General features: G+C 45.3%; 1 protein-coding gene across 2 annotated transcripts in view; it reads left to right on the top strand.

Moving 5' to 3' along the window:
- The first annotated feature begins 3542 nt into the window (after positions 1-3542).
- Positions 3543-27579, top strand: part of LOC138259630 (protein FAM98A-like) — a 73260-nt gene continuing 49223 nt past the window's right edge. For both annotated transcript variants that reach the window (XM_069207480.1, XM_069207479.1), the window contains exons 1-2: positions 3543-3636; positions 13796-13944. In XM_069207480.1, the coding sequence (XP_069063581.1) occupies positions 3572-3636; positions 13796-13944 (214 nt within the window). In that variant the 5' untranslated portion in view covers positions 3543-3571. The remainder of the gene's footprint in view (positions 3637-13795; positions 13945-27579) is intronic.

The following is a 27579-nucleotide window of genomic DNA, read 5'->3' as shown; positions in this document are numbered from 1 at the left end:
CTATTACGAACAAAGCCCTTAAAACACAAACTACTCCCAGCAGTAAAACAAAAGATCCAGCCATGAGAGAGCATAAAAAGACATTGAATGATGGAAGAGGTTACTATTTTGGGGTTCCCCCAACATAGTGTAGGGACCCAGAGATGACCCAGACAGAAAGAGCGTGTCATGCTGAGCGGTTAGTGGCGGTCCCATTGTCGTAGGACCACCACAGGCTGTTATGGGCAAAAATGTTTTAAAAAATTAAATGCCCTACAAAGCATTTTGGGGCAAGATTCAGAGTGCAGAAAATGTTGTAGTATCTTGACTGTAATACTCAGAACAGCCCTTAGAGGACACTATAATAAAAATATCATTTGTAAGAAACATGGTCATGTAACCATATAGTCAGCCACTACAGGGCATAACGACATGAAAACAGAATGACAGAAAGTTATGCAGTGTAACAATGTATATAACACTAGAGGTCGTAGTGCCTTACACATTTTCAGGCCTGGCAGGCCTACTGCAATACTATTACAAACAAGGTCCTTAAAACACAAACTACTCCCAGCTGTAAAACAAAAGTTCCAGCCATGACAGAGACTAAGAAGACATTGAATGGTGGGAGAGGTTACTATTTTGTGGTCCCCCCCAACCTGATGGGTGCGGACCAAGAGATGACCTAGATAGGAAGAAAGTGTTGTGCTGAATGGTTTGGCGGTGGTCCCATTGTTGTAGGACCACCATAGGCTGAGATAGGGGCAAAAAATATTAAAAAGAAATGCCCTGCAAAACGTCATGGGGCGAGTTTCTCGAGTGCAGTGAATATTGTAGTATTGGCTCTCTGCTGTGCCGGGAGAGCCACTTTGAGTATTTCTGTTGTTTTTTTTCTGTTTTTATATGCTCCAGTTTGTATATTTTTCAATTGCTAACTATACAGAAGTGGTACTCGTGTAAAGCGATCCTCTTACCGAGGTTACACTATATGAAACTTAACGTAGTCACGTAAATTGCTCCTCCGACTGAGTTTGCGCTATATGAAACTTCATGTCCTCATGTAAAGCACTGCTCCAATGGAGTTTGCGATATGAACTTTTTTTTTTTTAAGTATTAAATAAATAAAAATGAAACCCCTCTCCAGCTTGGGGCCTTTGAGAGCAGGCACCACAAAGAAACAATGGCATGCCCAAAACAAGGAAGTGGAATAAACAACATATGGCCATGCAGCACGAAGTGGCAAGGCAAAAGAAAAAAGTAGTGCATCACACTAAGGTATATAACCGATTGTGCAATAATCCATGTAACAAGTTCAGTCTCCAAGGCGGTAACAAAGCAGCCTCAAGGAGGGACAAATATAAAGCATTTACCTACGAAATCAAGGGAATTTCTAAAGGTAGGACAAGGACCGAATGAAAGTTTTGGGGGTGAGATGGGCATGGTGCAAGCCCACAGATGTAGATTACAACATTTTGAGAGACAGCATTTGCGTGCAGCCTAGGCTCAACCTACAAAATGTAGGGTTCTAAGGCGTGTAGATCCAGGATCAAATAGTCAGTTGACCATTTAATTCGAATATTTTTGTAAAGATTTGGAAAAAGTTACTCTGCATTATTTCCAAACATTATTTATTGTTATAAGTGTTAACTTTTTTTTCTAGTGCATTCTATGCAAATACAATGCATACTATCTTTGAAATGCATGTAAGAAGGCTCAAGTTGAGCATTTCATGGCACCTTGCTCATATGTGCTTGAACATCTCATTAAAAGTATAGCAGAGTTGCTGAGAATGGCTGTGGTCTTTTTTAAATAAATATTCCTGAAATAGCAAATGCCTAAGCACAACATTCAAAGTTAACCAATTTGCCGACTTGACAGTGTTCACCTCCACTACCTGCCCTCTTGAGTACTTGTATTTGTTACTTTTCAGTTCTATGTGTAAAGATCTCTCTCATATAAATAGGATCAAAAAGGCTTGAAAGATTCTGAAATCACTCAACTTTAAACTAAGTATAGAGACTGTGTGGCATAGTAGTGCAGGCTTGCCCTCTGCAAAGTCTGTCCTGCTCTCTAATGGTAGATCATTTGGTGTTACCCAGGGAACAGAGGCTCTAGACCTCCTCTAGGACTTTCATTCGCTGCTGTCTGATGGGTTCTGCCCTTATTCTCAGTGATGGTCCTGTGAGATATTTGAGTAGTGTAAATGTATAAGGTTGATAAGTACTGGCACTTTACAATTCACTCCATACTATAGTGGAATTGTAGAGGGCACCGCCCAACTGGCTGGAGGTGCATCCTGAACGTTTATCTGTGTCTAGTACAGCAACCACAGTGTGAGCAGAAAGCAGGCATTGCAGTGGCATGCCTTTCATGTCAGTCCACTGCCACTGCTAGATATTCCTCTGTGTAAATATGAAAAAATATACTCTTGAGTGCTGGGTCGGAGTAGGTGAGAGCCCTGTACCTTTCCAAGACTGTGAGAGTTATTCAGTTAAGTGAATGATGCTTACCATTCTGCTGCCTCTGCTCTACTTGGATGAATATGAGGGAAACATGCACTGCTGCTGCCTTTGGTGCACCTCTTCTGTGCATGAGAGAAGTGTGCATTACTGCTGCCCAGGCAATAGTGTCCCTATCGCTTTTCTAAACATGAGGAAAGCTTACACTGGTCCACAGCCCAACACAGCCGCCCCCTCCCCCCCAACTCGGTGCCGTTTCCACTTATCCCTCTTTCTCATAATATCTCTTACCCCGCTCTCACACAAACTCTTCCCACCTCTCTCATGTGGTTCACTTCAGGTCTTTGAGCACAGTTTCTTTCTTGTGCCTTTTTCAAGGATTCCCTCCCTCAAACGCACCTTCTTCTGTTCTTGGGGTGTCCGTTACGTACACATGGGCTCCCTTTTATGCGTCTATGGCTGCTCTCCTCTTCTTTCTCACACACACTCTCTTTTCTGCTCCTCTATCTGGAGTTTATTCATCATTTCATGCAAAAACCACCTATTCCTCTCTATCTTCCTTTCTAACAGTTCTGTGCAGCTCCAACCACATCTATTCACAATGCCACACAATTCCACTACACACCACACAATTCCCCAACGAATAATTCCAATCCAACACGCGTCATTCCACTCCACATACATCCACTCCACTCCAAACCAAAACACATGAGTAAAAGGCATTGTCATTTACAACGCTAACGCTCTAAATCTCACAAATCCGAGACCTGTTGCAATGCAAATGCTTGTTTTCTGCTTGCATTGGGTTCAACCTCAACGGAGGACTTGCCAAAGCAGTCGTGGTGAAGAAGCCAGTGTACTTTGCGATTTTTTTTTTTAAGCGGAACTGTTCTCGACAGCAACCTGGAGATATTGGCTTCAACCTTCACACGCCGTGGCGTCATGCTGCTGTTGCTTAGGAGATCGCAGAATCAGTGCGGAAGTTATGGAACCTGAAACAACCGCGGACTAGTACGGCTCGTCTGTATACGTCGTAGAAATTGAGGAAAGACTCTCAATCATAGGATGAAAAGAAAGACTACCGTGTCAAGGGAACGGCGTTTGCGAATAAGGAAGAGAAGACGTACTAGCTTATGTCCCTTACCTGCTCAGCGATGGAGTGTGATACTCTGCTGCAGGGCACGTTGAAAGCCCTTGGGTAAGTATCCCTTCGTACAAGAGATTTTCCTACTTAACCATGCAAACCATTTTCAGCCAACAGCCCTCACTGGAAGCCTTTCTATTTCATCCGAAAAGTAAACAACCACTACTACAGACCGTAGAAATCACGGTCCCTGAAATGTTTTCCCGTGCCTTCTTTCGCTACGGGCCTCATCCAGCTTTTCTCGAAAGCTACACATAGGAGAGCAGGCCACTTGTTTTTAAAGTGTTAATGGACGTTTTCCCACGATAACAAGAGTGCACCGTCTTCGGGAAGCATAAAATAATGCACAAATTGGTACTTCAACTACCTGCTCGCATCCACCATTGGTCGAAAGACAGTAAACAAACTGGGGAACTGAAAAAGCACTGCCAGCGGGGTCAGAGGCGTGGCTAAAAAGCAACATTTTCTCTATTTTAATGTTTTTTTTCACCTATAGGTAATTGAACATACAATATTTTGCTTAACTACACACTTGACATTTAAACGCATTTTTTAGTTGAATTATTAAGCATAGAATATTGACAATAGGGTGATCATCTCTCACCATTTAAAAGAATGGACACTGCTTAAAAATTCTGAACAAATGGTCAATATTACATTAAAAAATTCTGGTCAAAGTACGATGTTTTATAGGTAGAAGCATTCCATATAGCTAACTGATTTAACTGATTAAAAAACAGTGATAATAGACAACTGCCACAATAATTTACGTTTGATATGAGTTTCATAAATATACATTTCTTGCAATATAGCAGATAACGTAACGTAACGTAACGACCCTTCAGAGACGAGACTGTATCGGAGAGAGTCCACAGTCTGAAAGCAGTGTGGTTTAACAAGCAGGCCCTTTTTGCAGCTAATGGGCGAGATTAACGGACAAGCTTGACCGCCCATACATTGATTTGCTCTTTAATAGTGGAGATAAATGATCCATTTTGCAGCAGTATTTTCTTAACATACCAGCATACCTATGCCATTGTGCCATCTCTTCGTCTTTCCAATGCAGCATTGGTAGGGTCTCAGAGCTTGATCGGCTGCAGAAACAATTCACGCTGGCGGTCTCGTGTTTGCCTCTGCAGGCTGCAAAGCCCCCACCACAGAGAGTGTACTTCACGGTCTTCTTCCAGAAGTGCACCGGGAGACCACATTTCACTTCGATGTTGAGAGAAAAGTGTGCAATTTGGAAAGTGGTAAGCATGGATTCTGGTGGGTATCCAGCATGCCGTTGGTTTCCACGCTCAAGGAGAAGAGCAGCAAGGACAGGCTGAATTGTGACTTGGAAAGGATGCTGGCCTCTGAGGAGAAGCGATAGGAAGCAGATGTGACAGGATTAGTGAGTGTGGGGAAAGAGGTTACACTATAAGGGAGGCAAGCGAGGGCATGCAGAGTTGTAAATTGGAAGAATACTAGGCCATGTCCAGAAGGACTCATATTTCCAGGACTAGGACTTCATCTCACAGTGTAACAATACAGACGGAGAGGTGTGATGGTTCACTCTCTCCCCTCCATAGTGGGCTTGCCTAGGACCTGGGGTGTTTTGCTCTAACCTGAACGTACTAAGGCAGGAAACAGCTGCTATTCTGTCTTGTCACACAGTTGCTTCCTCACCATTGCTGCCATGCTCAGTTTCCCCGCTCACGTTCAATTTGTTGTCATGGCTGCTGGTGCTTACATGGGTCACATGAAGCGTGGGTGCATGCCTGCACTTACCTACATGCAATGCCCTGAATTTCATGACCATAGGACTTATTATGGTTGAAAGGCATTCTTTTTGGTGTGCCGAAGTTGCCATGCTCTCTCAATCAACCCACATGTGCATCTGGCATCCAGTAGCAAACTGCCTAGTCTGTGACAAGATTGGGGGGAATCACAGATGTCAGTGATCACTTTGCAAGTTAAAGTGAATTTGGTTACAATCACTGACACATGACATCGATAATAAACTATTTTATGTTCGACACACAAAGAGGCCAAATATTGGTCTGTCCGTGATGAATATAGATGAATGGTCACCCTAATTGACTTTTAAATGCCAAATGTGAGGCATTATACCCCCAATCATAGGTCCTATTGTCAAGGCATTGCTGTTAGCCATCTCACTACAGTAGGAACCTGTGACAAACAGATTAAATGCAGAACTCCCCAATAAGTTCATTAACTCACTGCTTTTTCTCACTATGATTGTTACCTATGACCAATATGTCACACACACATTCCATTGAACTTCCTTATTAGGATCAGATTCTATGGTTTGCAGGATACACACAGATCTTTGCAGAAGGTGTATTCATATTCACCCACCAAGTTGTCTGTCGGGGATTAGATTGTTTGACCCGCAGACTACACACAGGTGGTAGGGGTAAAGGAACTTGTGGTAAAGAGATTGAATGTATGGTGAACATCAGGGTAATGTTGTTTGTACCAACTTCAAATACAGTCTTGGAAGGCAAACCAGCATCTTGGCATCTAAAGTCCCCTCAGAGTTACTTATCATAAAAGCGCTACTGAAGTATCATGAGCATATGGTCTCTTGTTCCTTAAAATTAGTGTAGCACCGTCTATAGATAGCTGATAACAAAATGAGAACTACAACAAACTTGTGGCATACAAGGTGCATATGTAAAACAAAATTATACCATAATTGTACAAATCAATCAATCATAGTATTTGAAAAGTACGGCTTATCACCCCAGGGGCTATACAGGTGCTCTGGATAGTCGCAGTGTGGCCGAGCTACTCCTCAAAGACCCAAGTCTTTAATTTTTTTCTGAAGGCAAGGAGGGTGTTGAGGTGCTTAGGTGGTGGGGGGTCGTTCCAGTTCTTGGCTGCTAGGTAGGAGAAGGAGCACTCTCTACAATGGTTGCGTTGGATTCTTAGGGAATGGGCGAGGGTTGTGGAGCAAAGCTCCCTGGTTGGCTGGTGGAAGGAGACTCTGAGGTTGTTTAGCTTGGGTCAGATGTTGTGGAGGGCTTTGTAGGCGATAGTGAGAAGTTTGAATTTGCACCTCTTGTGCACGAGCAGCCAGTATAGACCTCTGAGGTGGGAGGGTTGATGTGGGTTCTTCTAGGAAGGTGTAGGACAAGTCTCGCTTCTGTCTTCTGGATGGTCTGGAGGAGGTGGAGGAGCTGGGCAGGGAGTCCGACGAAGAGGGCGTTTCTGTAGTCCTGTCTGTTGGTGATTATGACTTGGTGACCCTTTTTCTGGTTTTGTTGGGGATACATTTGAAGCTCTTCGTAGCATGTGGAGGTTGTGGAAGCTGAAGGAGTTCACTGTGTTTATCTGTTGCTTGAAGGTGGGTTTGCTGTCGATGATGGTACTGAGGTTGTGGGTGTGGTCAGTTGGTGACGGGGGTTGTCCAAGCGTGGGGGGACACCATGAGTTATCGCAAGGGGAGGTATTGTTTCCTAAGATCATCACTTCCGTCTTGTATGTATTTAATTTCAAGCAGTTGGATTTCAATCAGTAGGCGATGTGTCTCGTGGCATTGCTGAAATTGTCTCTGGGGGTGGCATGGCCTTCGGCAAGGGAGAATAAGAGATGATTTTGAGTCCCTTGGAACTAACAATCTTGTCCAGCGTGTTACGTAGACATAGAAGAGGGTGGGGCTGAGAGAGGATCCCTGGGGGATGGCGCATATGTTGCCCGTAGGTTCAGAGGTGAAAGGTAGGAGGCGGACTCTCTGAGTGCGACCTGTGATGAAGGTGTGGATCCATTTGAGGGCGTTGGTGTGGCTCCTGATGTGATGGTGTCTGCCGGTGAGGGGAAGTGGGAGATTGTGTTGAACACAGAGGAGAGGTCTAGGAGGATCAGGGTTGCTTTCTCTTCATGGTCGAGGAAGGACCTAATGTTGTCTGTTGTGGTGATAAGGGTGGTCTCGGTGCTGTGGTTGGAGCAGAAACCGCATTGGGAGAAGTCAAGTAGGTTGTGTTTTTCCAGGTGTCTGGAAAGCTGTTTGTTGATGGCTTTTTCCAGGACCTTGGCTGGGAAAGGGAGCAGAGAGATGGGGCTGTAATTTTTGAGTTTGCTGTTGTTGGTGGAAGGTTTCTTCAGGAGCGGCTTGACCAATGCTGCATGAATTTGGGGTGGCATATTTTATCTCGAACATTGAAATAATACTTATTGGAACTGATTGAGGATTCCCAGGGCAATCAGTTTACTATGTTCAAATTGTAACAGTGAAACTCTTTTTCCAGTGGTGTCCTGGAGCTTTATGCTACTGTTTAACCCCAAAATTGAGCACTAAGTGTGCCTGTTTAGCTTTTGATCTGCAGGGCTGTGAATTTGAACTGTCTAAGGTTTATTCACAGAGGTAGTGTGGGGGTAGAAACCCAGAACTCAAGGTTTTTTTTTAAATAACAACCAATAAACCATTGTCCAGGCAGTTCTTGACTTAAGAAAAGAAAGTACTTTAACATACAGCCTTTATTACTTGGAAAATTTTAGAGGGGCAAAAGAAAAAGTATACATATTTTACAGGGCAATTTCAAGAGGATTAGCTACTACTAAACTGGAAGCAATCAACAAGTTTTGATCAGTGTTTGGCATAGCATCAGTGTGTATTATATTTCGGTCCTCCTCTGTGATATAGAGCACAGTATTCTCCCTCTGGCCTTGGGACTACTATTAGATTAATATTGAAATTGTTAGAAGTGGCATAGTCATTAAGCTATAAGTGTAGCAGCCTTGCTGACTTAAGAAAGTTATTGTCTCCCTGGCAGCTATTATTTTGTGCAGTACCTTAACTAGTCGTGGGCTACTGGTTATCTGCTGTGTTTGGGTGGCTTAGTTTTTGCACTGCTCCTGCTGATCTGCATTTTGTGCAATGGCTCAGAGAGCAGAGGTATTGAGTCTCCCCCGGCTCCGATGGCTCTATCAGCAGTCTCTGTTACAGCTGTCCTGCGACTGAAGAGGTGGGGCCGCACAAACCAAGGCTTGCAGAAGGCACACTCACTCGTGCTTGACGAAATAATAGTAGTTTCTGGAGTGAGTTGTTGAATGGTCTGCTGTGAAAAACCACTGGCCTCTAGCATCAAGCCATTAGAGGCACGATATTTTCGTGTGAGGTAACTACCAAATGCAGCCACATCTTTTCTAGCACCAAGTCAAAGTGCCTCTGGCTGTACTGATAAAACCTCTGAGTGCACTAGCAATTTTTCTGGTGGCACCAAGATGCCATTGGTTTGTGGAGTGAATCACTTTGCTTCTGGTGCAGGCCACAGAGAGACCAGGGCACAGGGCCTAACAATGCTGCCTGACGATGCAGATCCTTACCTATTCTACAGTGGCCCACCACTCTGTTCCACTAGCCTAGCTCCTTGAGCCCTCTTTTTTTAAGGCAGTGATCCCTTCACCCAGGCATATCTCCAGTACCCGTCTCCAGCTGTCAGTAGGCTTCACCCTTCAAGTTGTTTCTGAGACAGCTCAGCTCTAGCAGGATGTAAACTTTCCACATTTCTGGTACTGAAGCTGGCAATGGGAGTTGTCAATCAGTGACCTCAGTCTTGGGGCTCAAAGGGTTTTTTCAGCCTCCACTGTTAGGGATTCTGTGTAGAGGTTTAAGAGAAGTCATGGCACGAATAACTGGTGGTTTCTGCCATATTCATATACCAAGTTTGCAGACAGAGTTTCTCTAACTCTGGACTGGTTTCACTCAGTTCCTGGCGTTTCTGTATTTCTCCCAGACTAGCCAATCCAAATTCTTTGTCCTCTAACACCAGCATGAAAATGGGGTGAGTCTGGGAGCCTCTGTCATGGAGACCCAAAACCACAGACACACCAGAGAGACATCATCCTTATCTATCACTTTAATTTGATGCATCACAGTCTTAGGGAAGAATGGGTCAGGAAAGGTGGGGGGGGTGAGGGGGTGGAGGAGGACTGTCCCTGCAATTCAAAAGGGCAATCTGTCTCCATTCCTTCCTACCCTAGAATTTGGCCCATTACAAAGGACCTGAGGAATAGTTTGGAGAAGCTCTGCCATTCACATTGCTGTATGGCAGACTCTATCTAACCACTTATGTACCATTCATGTATAGGAATTCAAAATATATCCAGTGGTTTCCAAAGCCATGCACAGCACACAGTCTACACACGCATGCTTCTGCGCATACTGAAAGTTATCATACATGATCTCCATGTCCAGTATGAATAGAACAAAGGTCCCTGATGCATGGGACCGAGTAACCAGTTAAAAACAGAAGAAACGAGTGGGCAACTTTGTTGGACAGATGACAGGTAAAAAAGGCCTTTCCTGCCGCTGTACTTCAGTTGCCACTACTGTCAGTCCTCCACAGCCCAATGAGCTGATGGTAATCATGCTTAGTAAAGTAAGGTTCCCCCAATGTGCCTTTCCTCTTTGATTCAGTGTCACTGTGGCCTTCCGCACAAACACGTCTTGTGTGTGCTGAGACCAAAAATAAGCCATGGGTGCATAATCTCCAAGCTATGCATGGAACTTTTTCCATCCAAACTGTAGTTATCCCCAGGGTGGAGGCTTCTTGTGATTTAAAGATAAAGATCATGAGAAACACAAGCAAACATTGGTAAAGCCAAACTGATAAGGTTCTAATGTGCTAATAAATGTAAACTCCAGTGCTATGTAATAAAATAGACTTTAAGAACATGCAATAAAAGCCCACCATAAAATGCCTAGTGGTGTGAAAAGATGCTTTCCACAATAAATAAGTCTAGGCTCATTCTTTTGTTGTAACTTTTCGTAATAAACGTATCCAGCCTTTGGTACCAGGCATATTGTTTTATAATCAAGTAGTCAGGACTAGAACCTTTATCAATGGCCTGTTGCAATACCAACCAGAGGCTACTATATTGAGCACAAGTTTACCACAGCACAAATACATGCACTCTTTCAGTGGACGCAACACCTTCTGTCTAATTCAAAGCTTGTGCAGGAGGTGATCAAATGTGTAAAGCTTTTTTTGTGATGATCCCATAAGGTAATGCAACAATCTTTCTGTCAGGCCAACATAAAAAACGCAAAATTTGCCAGTTTTGCCGAGCAATACAGCCACTGGTCACTACCTCTTCTCCAGTGCTCTGCTCATGTGCTTACATGTGTATGAGCACACTGATCATGGCCGAAGGCCACACCAACTTATCTAGTCTAGAAACGCCTGTGCCCATCAGTACTTGAAGCTGTGGCACGCTATCCAGATGACAGCCCCATACACAGTCTAATGATTTTTTTAAATAGAATTCTTTTAATTTGCTTATATAACATCACATTTAATAACATACAGCTCTCTCTCACACCTTAAACAAGCACATTGTAGCAAGCATAGAAATTCAACAAGCTAGCCTCATGCTTCCCTAAGCAGATACATTTAGTCAAGATGAACCCACAATGCATTCCATATTGGTTGATATTTTCGTGACCCACCACGTGGCATATAAATTGACTTCTCAATTACTGCCCACATGTCCATGCTGTAGATCCATTCATCAGTCTTTGGGGTGAGGGAGCGGGTGCAATCCAATGTTGGACAATAACTTGTTTTGCCACCAATTGGCAGGTGCACTCTGAATAAGTCTCTTATCTCTTTGTTACCCAAGATGACATGTTTAGGGATTGGCATCAAGTTGCAACATACAGTCTGGCTAGGGGTGTGGTATATTTTGGGTCAGTATCGGAAAATGAGAGGCCAGTTCCATATCACATGAAAGAAGCTGCACACTCTGTTCGGCATCTCAGACAACAATTATGTTTTTTCCTGCCCTTACACCATAGCTTATTTGGGTTGTAGTACACCCAGGGAAAGAATTTCTGTTGAATCAGTCTGAGCTTAGCTAATATATTCAAGCACCTAGCCTCCGTCTTAGCCTCATGCCATTCATCGTCCTCCAATAAACCAAACTTCTTGTTGCCAGGTTTCAAGCAGATACATAAGGGGATCTGAGGTTGTTACTACAGTGGCTTATATATACGGGAAATCCCCTTGTCACCCAGTTGCCCCTTCGTCACCTTGGGTTGAACTCGGGTAAGTTTTCCAGGAGAGTCTGTGCTGTGTCAGGGCATAGCGGAGCTGGATGTGGCTGAAGAATTGTACACAGTACAGTGCTATCAAGAGATGTGTAAAAATATCAGAAAGGGATATTCTCCTTCCAGTTCCTCTTGTCACATATAACAATTTACAATATTTACCTGGAACAAAGGGGATAGGAATGGTCAGAATGTGTCTGATTGTCTAGTCTCAGGATTATAGTAAGGGGTGTTTGCTAAACTTGACCTGCTTGTCGCCCTAGATACCCTTAAAATATTGGATTATGTGAAATGGTAAATGTCGTCTAGTCTATTCCCACTGAAAGGAATCTGGGGTTTCACTGGCACAAGGGGGATCTGAAAATGTTGAATGTTAGGCTTGTTAAGTGGTGTCTTACGTAAAGAAAAAAACCTGAGGTGGAGCTGCAGATGCAGATGAAAAGGACGCCATCGGACCCTATTGATTCCATGATGTTTATGAAAACACTGCACTTATACCAGTAGGTGGAGTGAGAGACTAGGGAATCTGTTTTGGTTTCTACCAAGAGAGAAGCTGCTAATATGATGGCAGAAATTGAGTGGAGGCTGTCTCCTCCTGATGAAGTGATATGAAGCATAAAGACTGAATCATTTGTGGCCTGCACTGCATATCCCGTCTTATAAACTCTTTCTTCTGGACGTCTCCCGAATTATGTTAGGCAACATTATGCTCAGAACCGGAGACAAAATAGGTCCCTGAGAGGGTTGAACCAGCCTTCTCTGCCATGTTGTCTGAAAAGGAAAGGACAACACTGTGATATAGAGCTGGCCTGATGCTCTAAAAATGCAGGGACAGATGCTGCATAGCCCACAATGAATGTGGATACCAAACCATGTCATGCTTTGCCTTTCTGTCCCTTATCGGCTCTGGAAGGCATTAACATACTAGAGTTCTTGCTGACCCATTTACTCAAATTATAGAATATGTTTTGTCTGGGATCACAGACTTAAGCCTGGTCTCGGACTTGTTGGAATGGGTGATCAATGTACCTGGAGTGGGTTGTGCCTTTTTGGTGACGATGCAGTGTACCAATACCTGATAGCCTGGTAGAATACAACTCTTTCAGCATCCAGGGTGTCCACCATGAACCTCACTCTGATGTTAGCTCACGTTAGTACTTCCTTGTGTGCATCTCTATTAAGTTTTTGAGCATCTCAGTCTCACATGGGCTCATAGACCCCGTGGGTCATGCACCAGTGGTAGGCCGTGTAGGCACCTTAAAGCAAGACCTGATGTTGGGCTCTGTGCACACCACGGAAAGATCCAGGATATTGTAGGAGGTTCATGTTTCATCTTCTCACGAAATGGCTTGTCTGAAGAGAACCAGTTACTCCAGTACAGAGCTTGTGAAAAAAGAGGACTACTTTGTCTCACCTTCTTTTGTTCGTAAATGCTGCACATATGCAAGTTCCAGAGGGCGGCTACAAGAGCTGCCTATCCACCAACCTAAGTCTGTTTTGAAGGATCTTCGCTGAAAGGAAATCTTGCGAGTTGGCTGAAGAAAACCGCCAGCTTACCTTGAAACCTGTGACGTGCTGCAGGGTTCTGTACAAGGAAGAAGGTGAGTGGCAATATATTCCACATGAGCACCCATTAAAAACAATATGAGCATGGAGTCCTCTCATGTCTTGTTGAACAGGGATAAAATATATTACCATGGAAGCCCACAACGGGACCAGGGTGGGGATTTGACAAGGCTGCAAATATTCAGAGGCTTCCAATTGTTAAAATCGGTTAGTTTGCTCAAAATGTGCTTTTCTGCCTCTTTTTTCTGTATGGGCGTCACAGGAGTCTGAAGGAAGAAGGACTGGATTACAAGTGCAACACATGGGCTGATGTGAAAAGGTTGATAATCCTAATATTGAGATTTTGTTTTATATAGAACGCACCATAAACACATTTGTTGTGTTTGGTAAGTGTTGCTAATTACCCATCTCTTTGTTTTATCACCATCAGAAGAAATAAAGGTTTAGCTGGCCCTGCTACAATTCTAAATTGTAATCCCCATTCTGGATACACATTCCTACAGTGGGACAGCCACACTCAGCTGTCATGAGCCTCACACCTTGTTATCCAGTGTTACCACCTGTTTTTCTCACTTCCATGTTTCCTTAAAGATACAACGGACCACTTTTGGATGTGAAGGAGCTTCAAGCAGCAGTGACGATTGGAGCTGCATGCCATGACTTTGCCTGTTTGTGTGTATGGCTTGTATCCGAGATGAAGGCTGTTTGTCTGCTGGAGGAAGATGTCAGTCCAACTAATGGTGAGAATAGAACAAAATACATTCCTTTTATTAATTTTTTATGAAAAAAGTCTGCCATCTACTCCCCTCTAAACACAATATAATACTACCTCAAAAACAACACAAGTGACTCCACATTTTGGTACAAGTACGTGGATGGGGACCCCATCGCCTGACACCTGGGATATGGGACATATTGTTTGGGGTCAAGGACTACAAGTTTTCATGTTTATTTTGTCCTTGGGACAAGTAGGCCCAACCCCCTGCAGAAGGGACTGTCTCCAGTTGAGGTAATATGTGTGTCCATAAGTTAATGGTGTTCGGACTTGTATTTATGGTTCATTCTTGAAAAGCCTTTATTATTATGTGAGTGCTGTAAAAAACATTTTAAGGTTAAACTGCACTACTGACAGTGGTTATAGTAAAAAATAAAAAGGAAAAAAAAGTGTACACACATTTGAAAAGTTTGACAATATGAGGCTAAGTTTAATGCTCCCAGAATGCTCTCTGATTATATGCAAATGTTTTCAGAAGCTTGTAAGCAAGAGTGATGATTCTTTGCTTTCAAAATAAAATGTTCAGAAAGCAAGACAGGCAGTAAACGAAACCCTATCACTACTATGACATTTTAGGTGCTATTTCTTTGAAGCGTCATTTAGTAAAAATGTGTTGATGCATACCAGTATTTCCCAAAAATATTTCTAATGGAAAATCAGTGTAACATTTTCAACAAGATTATTTGAAGTATGGAAAAAAAACAAGCACCTGCAAAGCCAACGGATCCAACATTTGTTGTGAGTCTTTTGGTTTCGTCAATGCATGTCTTGTTTTGATGTGGCTTTTGTAACACTTTATGGTTGAGGGAGCTGCCAGGCCCTCACCATTGTAACAAACACTGGCAAAAAACAAAAAAGAAACTTTTTTGGTCTCAAAAAGCACACATTGCCACTAGTGGTGTAACAAAGTTCCCACGGTGCCGGGAGACCCCTCCAGGGGACCTCCTCGGCACAGCACCTGCCCTGTGTGGGTCTGAAGGGGGGGCTCAATGTTCTTTGCAGAGGGGCCCCGTCCAGTTTCATTACACCACTGATTGCCACAGTAATTTCTGCCACTGAACAAAACTACTTTGTGTGCCAATATTCTCCTTGTGGAACAGCAGAATGCGATCACTCACAGTAAAGCCAGCCGATAGACAGACAGACAGATAGATAGAGAAATAAAATATTGATGAAAACAAAATGTCTTGGTGTAGGAGGATGGACTGGCTTGTAGTGAGTACCAAGGGGTACTTGCACCTTGCACCAGGCCCAGTTATCCCTTATTAGTGTATAGGGTGTCTAGCAGCATAGGCTGATAGATAATGGTAGCTTAGCAGAGCAGCTTAGGCTGAACTAGGAGACGAGTGAAGCTCCTACAGTACCACTAGTGTCATATGCACAATATCATAAGAAAACACAATACACAGATATACTAAAAATAAAGGTACTTTATTTTTATGACAATATGCCAAAGTATCTCAGAGTGTACCCTCAGTATGAGGGTAGCAAATATACACAAGATATATGTACACAATACCAAAATATGCAGTAATAGTATTAGAAAACAGTGCAAACAATGTATAGTTACAATAGGATGCAATGGGGACACATAGGGATAGGGACAACACAAACCATATACTCCAAAAGTGGAATGCGAACCACGAATGGACCCCAAACCTATGTGACCTTGTAGAGGGTCGCTGGGACTATTAGAAAATAGTAAGGGTTAGAAAAATAGCCCACCCCAAGACCCTGAAAAGTGAGTGCAAAGTGCACTAAAGTTCCCCAAAGGACATAGAAGTCGTGATAGGGGAATTCTGCAGGAAAGACACAAACCAGCAATGCAACAACGATGGATTTCCAGTCGAGGTTACCTGTGGAACAAGGGGACCAAGTCAAAAAGTCACAAGCAAGTCGGAGGTGGGCAGATGCCCAGGAAATGCCAGCTGTGGGTGCAAAGATGCTGCTACTGGTCAGTAGAAGCGTAGGTTTCTGCAAGAACGACAAGGGCTAGAGACTTCCCCTTTGGAGGACGGATCCCTCACGCCGTGGAGAGTCGTGCAGAAGTGTTTTCCCGCCGAAAGACCGCCAACAAGCCTTGCTAGCTGCAAATCGTGTGGTTTAGTGTTTTTGGATGCTGCTGTGGCCCAGGAGGGACCAGGATGTCGCCAATTGCGTCAGGGGACAGAGGGAGCGTCGAGGAAGACAAGGAGCCCTCTCAGCAGCAGGCAGCACCCGCAGAAGTGCCAAAAACAGGCACTACGAGGATGCGTGAAACGGTGCTCACCCGAAGTCGCACAAAGGAGTCCCACGTCGCCTGAGAACAACTTAGGAGGTCATGCAATGCAGGTTAGAGTGCCGTGGACCCAGGCTGGACTGTGCACAAAGGATTTCCGCTGGTAGTGCACGGAGGCCGGAGTAGCTGCAAAAGTCGCGGTTCCCAGCAATGCAGTCTGGCGTGGGGAGGCAAGGACTTACCTCCACCAAACTTGGACTGAAGAGTCACTGGACTGTGGGAGTCACTTGGACAGAGTTGCTGGATTCAAGGGACCTCGCTCGTCGTGTTGACAGGAGACCCAAGGTACCGGTGATGCAGTTCTTTGGTGCCTGCGGTTGCAGGGGGACGATTCCGTCGACCCACGGGAGATTTCTTCGGAGCTTCTAGTGCAGAGAGGAGGCAGACTACCCCCACAGCATGCACCACCAGGAAAGCAGTCGAGAAGGCGGCTGGATCAGCGTTACAGAGTTGCAGTAGTCGTCTTTGCTACTATGTTGCTTCCAGCGCAGTCAGCAGTCGATTCCTTGGCAGAAGGTGAAGAGAGTGATGCAGAGGAACTCGGATGAGCTCTTGCATTCGTTATCTAAGGAATCCCAAGAGACAGAGACCCTAAATAGCCAGAAAAGAGGGTTTGGCTACCTAGGAGAGAGGATAGGCTAGCAACACCTGAAGGAGCCTATCAGGAGGAGTCTCTGACGTCACCTGATGGAACTGGCCACTCAGAGCAGTCCAGTGTGCCAGCAGCACCTCTGTTTCCAAGATGGCAGAGGTCTGGAGCACACTGGAGGAGCTCTAGGCACCTCCCAGGGGAGGTACAGGTCAGGGGAGTGGTCCCCTTTCCTTTGTCCAGTTTCGCACCAGAGCAGGGCTAAGGGGTCCCTGAACCTGTGTAGACTGGCTTATGCAGAAATGGGCACCAAATGTGCCCATGAAAGCATTTCCAGAGGCTGGGGGAGGCTACTCCTCCCCTGCCTTCACACCATTTTCCAAAGGGAGAGGGTGTAACACCCTCTCTCAGAGGAAGTCCTTTGTTCTGCCATCCTGGGCCAGGCCTGGCTGGACCCCAGGAGGGCAGAAGCCTGTCTGAGGGGTTGGCAGCAGCTGCAGTGAAACCCCGGGAAAGGCAGTTTGGCAGTACCAGGGTCTGTGCTACAGACCACTGGGATCATGGGATTGTGCCAACTATGCCAGGATGGTATAGAGGGGGCAATTCCATGATCATAGACATGTTACTTGGCCATATTCGGAGTTACCATTGTGAAGCTACATATAGGTAATGACCTATATGTAGTGCACGCGTGTAATGGTGTCCCCGCACTCACAAAGTCCGGGGAATTGGCCCTGAACAATGTGGGGGCACCTTGGCTAGTGCCAGGGTGCCCACACACTAAGTAACTTAGCATCCAACCTTTACCAGGTAAAGGTTAGACATATAGGTGACTTATAAGTTACTTAAGTGCAGTGTAAAATGGCTGTGAAATAACGTGGCCGTTATTTCACTCAGGCTGCAGTGGCAGGCCTGTGTAAGAATTGTCAGAGCTCCCTATGGGTGGCAAAAGAAATGCTGCAGCCCATAGTGATCTCCTGGAACCCCAATACCCTGGGTACCTCAGTACCATATACTAGGGAATTATAAGGGTGTTCCAGTAAGCCAATATAAATTGGTAAAATTGGTCACTAGCTTGTTAGTGACAATTTGAAAGAAATGAGAGAGCATAACCACTGAGGTTCTGATTAGCAGAGCCTCAGTGAGACAGTTAGTCATAACACAGGTAACACATTCAGGCACACTTATGAGCACTGGGTCCCTGGCTGGCAGGGTCCCAGTGACACATACAACTAAAACAACATGTATACAGTGAAAAATGGGGGTAACATGCCAGGCAAGATGGTACTTTCCTACACAACCCCCCCCCCCCCCCCAAACGAAGGACAATAAGACTAGCCATGACCTGATGAGTCTTCATTGTCTAAGTGGAAATATCTGGAGAGTCCATCTGCATTGGAGTGGCTACTCCCAGGTCTATGTTCCACTGTATAGTCCATTCCCTGTAGGGATATGGACCACCTCAACAATTTAGGATTTTCACCTTTCATTTGTTTTAGCCAAAGTAGAGGTTTGTGGTCTGTCTGAACAATGAAGTGAGTGCCAAACAGGTATGGCCTCAACTTCTTCAGTGCCCAGACCACAGCAAAGGCCTCCCTCTCAATGGCAGACCAACGCTTTTCTCTAGGGGTCAACCTCCTACTAATAAAAGCAACAGGTTGATCCTGGCCCTCAGAATTAAGTTGTGATAGGACTGCCCCTACACCTAATTCAGATGCATCAGGTTCGACATAGAATTTTTTAGAGTAACAAGGGCTTTTCAGGACAGGTGCAGAGCACATGGCCTGCTTCAGCTCCTCAAAAACTTTCTGACAGCTAGCTGTCCACAATAACTTTTTAGGCATCTTTTTGGATGTGAGGTCATTAAGAGGGGCTGCAATGGAGCCATAGTTCTTAATGAACCTCCTGTAATACCCAGTGAGGCCTAGGAAGGCTCTCACTTGAGTTTGAGTAGTAGGGGGAACCCAATCTATAATAGTTTGGATTTTCCCCTGAAGTGGTGCAATCTGTTCCCCACCAACAAGGTGTCCCAGATAAACCACCTTCCCCTGCCCTATCTGGCACTTTGAAGCCTTGATAGTGAGGCCTGCCTTATGCAGGGCCTCTAAAACTTTCCATAGGTGGACCAGGTAATCATCCCAACTGGAGCTAAAGACAGCTATATCATCCAGATATGCTGCACTAAAAGCTTCCAGCCCTTGCAGGACTGTGTTCACCAACCTCTGAAAAGTGGCAGGTGCATTTTTCAATCCAAAAGGCATTACTGTGAATTGGTAATGGCCTCCAATGGTTGAAAATGCAGTTTTAGGTTTAGCATCTTCTGATAATTTGATCTGCCAATACCCTGCAGTCAAATCAAAAGTGCTTAGATACTTGGCAGATGCCAGTGTATCTATGAGCTCATCTGCCCTGGGTATAGGGTGAGCATCAGTTTTGGTTACCTGGTTGAGACCTCTGTAATCAACACAAAACCGCATTTCTTTCTTTCCATCCTTGGAATTAGGTTTTGGTACAAGTACCACAGGAGAAGCCCATGGACTTTCAGAGTGCTCAACCACTCCCAGTTCTAACATTTTCTGCACCTCTTGCTTTATGCAGTCTCTGACATGGTCAGGCTGCCTATAGATTTTACTTTTGACAGGCAAGCTGTCTCCAGTATCTATAGTGTGCTCACACCAAGAAGTGGTACCTGGCACAGTAGAGAAGAGTTCAGAAAACTGAGCCAGGAGATTTATGCAATGGTCTTTCTGCTCAGCAGTAAGACAATCGGCCAAAACTACACCTTCCACAAGAGCATCTTGTTCTGTGGAAGAGAAGAGACCAGGTAGAGGATCACTGTCTTCTTCCTGTCCCTCATCAGTTGCCATGAGCAGGGTGAGATCAGCCCTGTCATAGTAGGGTTTAAGGCGATTGACATGGAGCACCCTAAGGGGACTCCTGGCAGTGCCTAAGTCAACTAAGTAGGTGACTTCACCCTTTTTCTCAACAATTGTGTGGGGTCCACTCCATTTATCTTGGAGTGCTCTTGGGGCCACAGGCTCCAAGACCCACACTTTCTGCCCTGGTTTGTACTGAACCAAAACAGCCTTCTGGTCATGCCATTGCTTTTGGAGCTCTTGGCTGGCCTGAAGGTTTTTACTGGCCTTTTTCATGTACTCAGCCATCCTTGATCTGAGGCCAAGTACATAATCCACAATATCTTGTTTTGGAGCTTTTAAAGGTTGTTCCCAACCCTCCTTGACAAGTGTTAGTGGACCCCTAACAGGGTGTCCTAAGAGGAGTTCAAAGGGGCTGAAGCCCACTCCTTTCTGGGGTACCTCCCTGTAGGCAAAAAGGAGGCATGGTAACAGGATATCCCATCTCCTGCGGAGTTTTTCAGGGAGACCCATAATCATGCCTTTGAGAGTTTTGTTAAATCTCTCCACCAGTCCATTTGTTTGTGGATGATAGGGTGTAGTGAACTTGTAAGTCACACCACACTCCTTCCACATGGCCTTTAAGTAAGCAGACATGAAATTGCTTCCTCTGTCTGATACTACTTCCTTTGGGAAGCCCACCCTAGGAAATATTCCCAGGAGGGCCTTTGCCACTGCAGGTGCTGTAGTGGTCCTTAAAGGAATTGCTTCAGGATATCTTGTGGCATGGCCCACTACCACTAACATAAACCTATTGCCTGAAGCAGTAGGAGGGTCAAGGGGGCCAACTATGTCAACCCCTACCCTTTCAAAGGGAACCCCAACCACAGGCAGTGGAATAAGGGGTGCCTTTGGAGTGCCACCTGTCTTGCCACTGGCTTGACAGGTTTCACAGGACTTACAAAATTATTTTGTGTCCTCAGACATTCTAGGCCAATGAAACAAGGGAACAAGTCTGTCCCAAGTTTTCATTTGTCCCAGATATCCAGCTAGGGGAATGTCGTGGGCTAGAGTTAGGAGGAACTTTCTGTACTCCTGAGGAATCACTAACCTCCTGGCAGTTCCAGGTTTAGGATCCCTTGCTTCAGTGTACAAGAGGTTGTCCTCCCAGTAAACTCTGTGAGAGTCACTGACATCCCCATTAGCTTGTTTGACAGCTTGCTGTCTTAGACCCTCTAGTGTGGGACAGGTTTGCTGTGCCACACTCAGCTCCTCCCTGGCAGGCCCCCCTTCACCCAAAAGCTCAGCAGTGTCTGCTTCCAGCTCATCTGGTGTAGGTTCTGCACAGGGTGGAAATTCTTCTTCCTCAGAAGTAGAATCCACTGTAGAGGGAGGGATAGTAGGAAGTGCTTTACTTCTACTAGCCCTAGCTTTAGGGAGCACTTGGTCCATTGTTCCAGGATCCAAGTCACCCTGTCCTTTTTGCTTTTTGGCCGGAGACCTGGTTATAGCAAAAATATGCCCTGGGATGCCCAGCATTGCTGCATGGGCCTCCAACTCCACATCTGACCAAGCTGATGTCTCCAAATCATTTCCTAGTAGACAGTCTACAGGTAAATCTGTGGCTACCACAACTTTCTTTGGACCAGTAACCCCCCCCCCCCCAGTTGAGATTTACAACAGCCATGGGGTGGCTAAGTGTGTTGTTGTGAGCATCGGTTACTTGGTACTGGTGACCAAGTAGGTGTTGTTCAGGGTGGACCAGTTTCTCTATGACCATAGTCACACTGGCACCAGTGTCCCTGTAGGCCTGAACCTCAACACCATTTATTAGGGGTAGTTGCTTGTACTTATCCATATTAAGGGGACAAGCAACTAAGGTGGCTAAATCAATAGCCCCCTCAGAGACTAACACAGCCTCTGTGGTCTCCCTAACAAGACCAACCCCAACTAAGTTACCAAAAGTGAGCCCAGCTACTCCCTTGGATTGGCTATTAGTAGGTTTGCTCCCACCACCACTGCTATTAGTAGGGACGCTAGGTGTAGCAGTAGGGGTTGTAGTGGTAGGAGGCTTGGTGCTTTTCTTTGGACAACTGGGATCTGTTGTCCAATGGCCTTTTATTTTACATAAATAGCACCATGGTTTCTTTTCTTTGTTTTGATTAGAAGAGGATTTGGGCCCACCACCCCCACCAGAGTGTTTTTGTGGGCCTGATGAAGACTCATTTTTAGATTTGTCCCCACCCTTGTCAGAAGACTTACCATCCTTCTTCTTGTTGCCATCTTTGTCACCCCCTGTATGAACATTTCTGTTCACCCTTGTTCTGACCCATTTGTCTGCCTTCTTTCCCAATTCTTGGGGAGAGGTCAGATCAGAGTCCACCAAGTACTGGTGCAACAAATCAGACACACAATTATTAAGAATATGCTCTCTCAGGATCAAGTTATACAGGCTGTCATAATCAGTAACTTTACTGCCATGTAACCACCCCTCCAAGGCCTTCACTGAATGGTCAATGAAATCAACCCAGTCTTGTGAAGACTCCTTTTTGGTCTCTCTTAACTTTATCCTGTATTGTTCAGTGGTTAAGCCATAACCATCCAGGAGTGCATTCTTAAGAACTTTTTAATCATTGGCTTCACTTTCTTTCACAGTAAGGAGCCTATCCCTACCTTTTCCACTAAATGATAGTCATAGGATAGCAGCCCACTGCCTTTGAGGGACATCCTGTACAGCACAGGCCCTCTCAAGTGCAGCAAACCACTTGTTAATGTCATCCCCCTCCTTATAAGGGGGAACTATCTTGTGCAGATTCCTGGAATCATGCTCTTTTGCAGGATGACTATGGGGAATACTGCTGCTGCCACCATGGGTTTCTAAACCCAACTTCTGTCTCTCCTTCTCTACTTCTAAGGTCTGTCTATCCAAATCCAGCTGTTGCTTCTTGAGCTTCAGTCTGGTTTGTTCCACTCTCAATCTATTGAGCTCCCTTTCTAACAATCTGTCATCAGGGTGGGTGGGAGGGACATGCCTTGAAACAGAAGTATGGTGAGAATGGACAGAAGGAGACCTGTCCCTTGCAGAAGGCACCCTAACAGCTTGGTTAACAGAAACATCACTTCTACTGTGGTGAGAATGAATGCTCTTGCTATGATGTGAGACAAAACTATCTGTATGGTGTGACTCTACATCAGTACCAACTATGCTAGACTGTCTAGTAATGGGCAGGCTCTGAATTTTCTTTCCTGAACCTTTTCCTAGGGGGGTCCCTGGATCAGATTGGGAACCATTAGCTGCTTTTTCAACAGATGGGGCCCTTCTGGCCTTATCTTGTTCTCTAAGCATGTTAAGCAATAATTCCAAGGAAGGATTCTTCCCTACACTCAAACCTCTTTCTATACAGAGACTCCTTGCTCCTTTCCAGCTAAGGTGGTCATATGCAAGTTTGGACAGATCAACATTTTGGCCTGTGCCAGACATTTTAGAAAGAGTTTAAGTGACAGAAAAAGTGAGAAAAAGTTTTTAGAGCTTTTAGAAAGACAGAAAAAAAACTTTTAAAACTTTTAAGAACTTTTAGAAAGTTTAGAAGTACTTTTCAGCACTTTTCAGCACTTTAGAAAAGAGTGAAAAGAGGAAATGCAAAACATTTTGGTTATGTGTACATACACTGAACTTGTTTTGTATATTTTTCTCTTCTGAAAAGTACAATGACAAGAGTGGTAAGTAGTCTCAAAGCACTTATCCCACCGCTGCACAACCAATGTAGGAGGCTGGACTGGCTTGTAGTGAGTACCAAGGGGTACTTGCACCTTGCACCAGGCCCAGTTATCCCTTATTAGTGTATAGGGTGTCTAGCAGCATAGGCTGATAGATAATGGTAGCTTAGCAGAGCAGCTTAGGCTGAACTAGGAGACGAGTGAAGCTCCTACAGTACCACTAGTGTCATATGCACAATATCATAAGAAAACACAATACACAGATATACTAAAAATAAAGGTACTTTATTTTTATGACAATATGCCAAAGTATCTCAGAGTGTACCCTCAGTATGAGGATAGCAAATATACTCAAGATATATGTACACAATACCAAAATATGCAGTAATAGTATTAGAAAACAGTGCAAACAATGTATAGTTACAATAGGATGTAATGGGGACACATAGGGGTAGGGGCAACACAAACCATATACTCCAAAAGTGGAATGCGAACCACGAATGGACCCCAAACCTATGTGACCTTGTAGAGGGTCGCTGGGACTATTAGAAAATAGTAAGGGTTAGAAAAATAGCCCACCCCAAGACCCTGAAAAGTGAGTGCACAGTGCACTAAAGTTCCCCAAAGGACATAGAAGTCGTGATAGGGGAATTCTGTAGGAAAGACACAAACCAGCAATGCAACAACGATGGATTTCCAGTCGAGGGCACCTGTGGAACAAGGGGACCAAGTCCAAAAGTCACAAGCAAGTCGGAGGTGGGCAGATGACCAGGAAATGCCAGCTGTGGGTGCAAAGATGCTGCTACTGGTCAGTAGAAGCGTAGGTTTCTGCAAGAACGACAAGGGCTAGAGACTTCCCCTTTGGAGGACGGATCCCTCACGCCGTGGAGAGTCGTGCAGAAGTGTTTCCCTCCGAAAGACCGCCAACAAGCCTTGCTAGCTGCAAATCGTGCGGTTTAGTGTTTTTGGATGCTGCTGTGGCCCAGGAGGGACCAGGATGTCGCCAATTGCGTCAGGGGACAGAGGGGGCGTCGAGCAAGACAAGGAGCCCTCTCAGCAGCAGGCAGCACCCGCAGAAGTGCCAGAAACAGGCACTACGAGGATGCGTGAAATGGTGCTCACCCGAAGTCGCACAAAGGAGTCCCACGTCGCCGGAGAACAACTTAGGAGGTCGTGCAATGCAGGTTAGAGTGCCGTGGACCCAGGCTGGACTGTGCACAAAGGATTTCCGCCGGAAGTGCACGGAGGCCGGATTAGCTGCAAAAGTCGCGGTTCCCAGCAATGCAGTCTGGCATGGGGAGGCAAGGACTTACCTCCACCAAACTTGGACTGAAGAGTCACTGGACTGTGGGAGTCACTTGGACAGAGTTGCTGGATTCAAGGGACCTCGCTCGTCGTGCTGAGAGGAGACCCAAGGTACCGGTGATGCAGTTCTTTGGTGCCTGCGGTTGCAGGGGGACGATTCCGTCGACCCACGGGAGATTTCTTCGGAGCTTCTAGTGCAGAGAGGAGGCAGACTACCCCCACAGTATGCACCACCAGGAAAGCAGTCGAGAAGGCGGCTGGATCAGCGTTAGAGTTGCAGTAGTCGTCTTTGCTACTATGTTGCAGTTTTGCAGGCTTCCAGCGCGGTCAGCAGTCGATTCCTTGGCAGAAGGTGAAGAGAGAGATGCAGAGGAACTCGGATGAGCTCTTGCATTCGTTATCTAAGGAATCCCAAGAGACAGAGACCCTAAATAGCCAGAAAAGAGGGTTTGGCTACCTAGGAGAGAGGAATAGGCTAGCAACACCTGAAGGAGCCTATCAGGAGGAGCCTCTGACGTCACCTGATGGCACTGGCCACTCAGAGCATTCCAGTGTGCCAGCAGCACCTCTGTTTCCAAGATGGCAGAGGTCTGGAGCACACTGGAGGAGCTCCAGGCACCTCCCAGGGGAGGTACAGGTCAGGGGAGTGGTCACTCCCCTTTCCTTTGTCCAGTTTCGCGCCAGAGCAGGGCTAAGGGGTCCCTGAACCAGTGTAGACTGGCTTATGCAGAAATGGGCACCTAATGTGCCCATGAAAGCATTTCCAGAGGCTGGGGGAGGCTACTCCTCCCCTGCCTTCACACCATTTTCCAAAGGGAGAGGGTGTAACACCCTCTCTCAGAGTAAGTCCTTTGTTCTGCCATCCTGGGCCAGGCCTGGCTGGACCCCAGGAGGGCAGAAGCCTGTCTGAGGGGTTGGCAGCAGCAGCAGCTGCAGTGAAACCCCGGGAAAGGCAGTTTGGCAGTACCAGGGTCTGTGCTACAGACCACTGGGATCATGGGATTGTGCCAACTATGCCAGGATGGTATAGAGGGGGCAATTCCATGGTCATAGACATGTTACATGGCCATATTCGGAGTTACCATTGTGAAGCTACATATAGGTAATGACCTATATGTAGTGCACGCGTGTAATGGTGTCCCCGCACTCACAAAGTCCGGGGAATTGGCCCTGAACAATGTGGGGGCACCTTGGCTAGTGCCAGGGTGCCCACACACTAAGTAACTTAGCATCCAACCTTTACCAGGTAAAGGTTAGACATATAGGTGACTTATAAGTTACTTAAGTGCAGTGTAAAATGGCTGTGAAATAACGTGGACGTTATTTCACTCAGGCTGCAGTGGCAGGCCTGTGTAAGAATTGTCAGAGCTCCCTATGGGTGGCAAAAGAAATGCTGCAGCCCATAGGGATCTCCTGGAACCCCAATACCCTGGGTACCTCAGTACCATATACTAGGGAATTATAAGGGTGTTCCAGTAAGCCAATATAAATTGGTAAAATTGGTCACTAGCTTGTTAGTGACAATTTGAAAGAAATGAGAGAGCATAACCACTGAGGTTCTGATTAGCAGAGCCTCAGTGAGACAGTTAGTCATAACACAGGTAACACATTCAGGCACACTTATGAGCACTGGGGCCCTGGCTGGCAGGGTCCCAGTGACACATACAACTAAAACAACATGTATACAGTGAAAAATGGGGGTAACATGCCAGGCAAGATGGTACTTTCCTACACTTGGTCAATGCCAGACCTAATTAGGGACCCAATCCTTAAAGAAAGTCACAAATGTGCACCCATGCTGTATGTCTTTGAATTAGTGGCTTTCATGAATTCACAAGAACTTACAGAAGTAGACAAGGAAATCGAACTCGTAGAAAATATCTGTAAACTGTATTTTAGCACAAGCACTTATGCATGTGTAGATTTGCTCATGTGAAAATCTATTGAGCGTTTACAAGTTCACATTGACTCCAACCACTTTTTTCCGAATCCTGGAAGAACTTCTACTTCTGCCATTTCCAGGAGTACATTTCCAACCTTTCTCAGTTTGGGGAATGATTAGAGAACAGCTAATGAACATCCTTAAAACATGCAAGTTAGTAGGTTTGTAGACTGAAAGGCATTCCAGCCCTGGAACTATTGCTTACGGCTTCCTCCAGCCCCGATACGCAGATCTGCGGAAAGGTAGCAAAATAAAGAAATTGCTTTAATAGGGATTGAAATTGCAAGTATTCAAGCACTACTATAGTATTTGCCCTGGCATGATCAGAGAGGCTATTATCAGAGCTCTTACAGAATGAGATTGCTGCCATAATTTGTCGCCGCACTACATGGCACAAGAGGGGCAAGTAGATTTTTTTACAGGACAAGTAGATTTAAGAAGCAACTTGTCCCCTGGACAAGTAGATATTTTATTTAATTCCACACCCCTGCAAGTAACTTTTCCTTCTTGGCATGCATACTAAGGTCTAACTGATTAAACATTAGGGGATGTGTGAGGAAAGCAGTAAAGAATGACTAGTGGAGAGCAATTGATGGAGAAGGAAGTGATATTTGGTGTACTTGTAATGCTTGTGAGACATATTGCAAGCGACAAGAAGCATGGAGACTGAATTATTTGCGACCTGCACTGCACATTTCTTATTTTACACTCTTTCAGCTGTATGACTGAAGTAGGCTCTTAGGTGACATTTGGCTCCGGACCAAACGCAAAATATTCAGATCCATAATAGGGCCTTCTCTGTAATGGTGACCGAAAAGCAAAAGACCACATCATGATTAGAGATAGTCTGATGGTTCGGTCTGAAAAGGACACAGTGGTTGGTGATGTGGAGTGGAAGCAAGGCAGTTTGAGAC

The sequence above is a fragment of the Pleurodeles waltl genome, chromosome 9 (genome assembly GCF_031143425.1).
Source record: "Pleurodeles waltl isolate 20211129_DDA chromosome 9, aPleWal1.hap1.20221129, whole genome shotgun sequence".
NCBI classification, from domain to species: domain Eukaryota; kingdom Metazoa; phylum Chordata; class Amphibia; order Caudata; family Salamandridae; genus Pleurodeles; species Pleurodeles waltl.
This window is presented reverse-complemented; position numbering and strand designations above follow the sequence as displayed.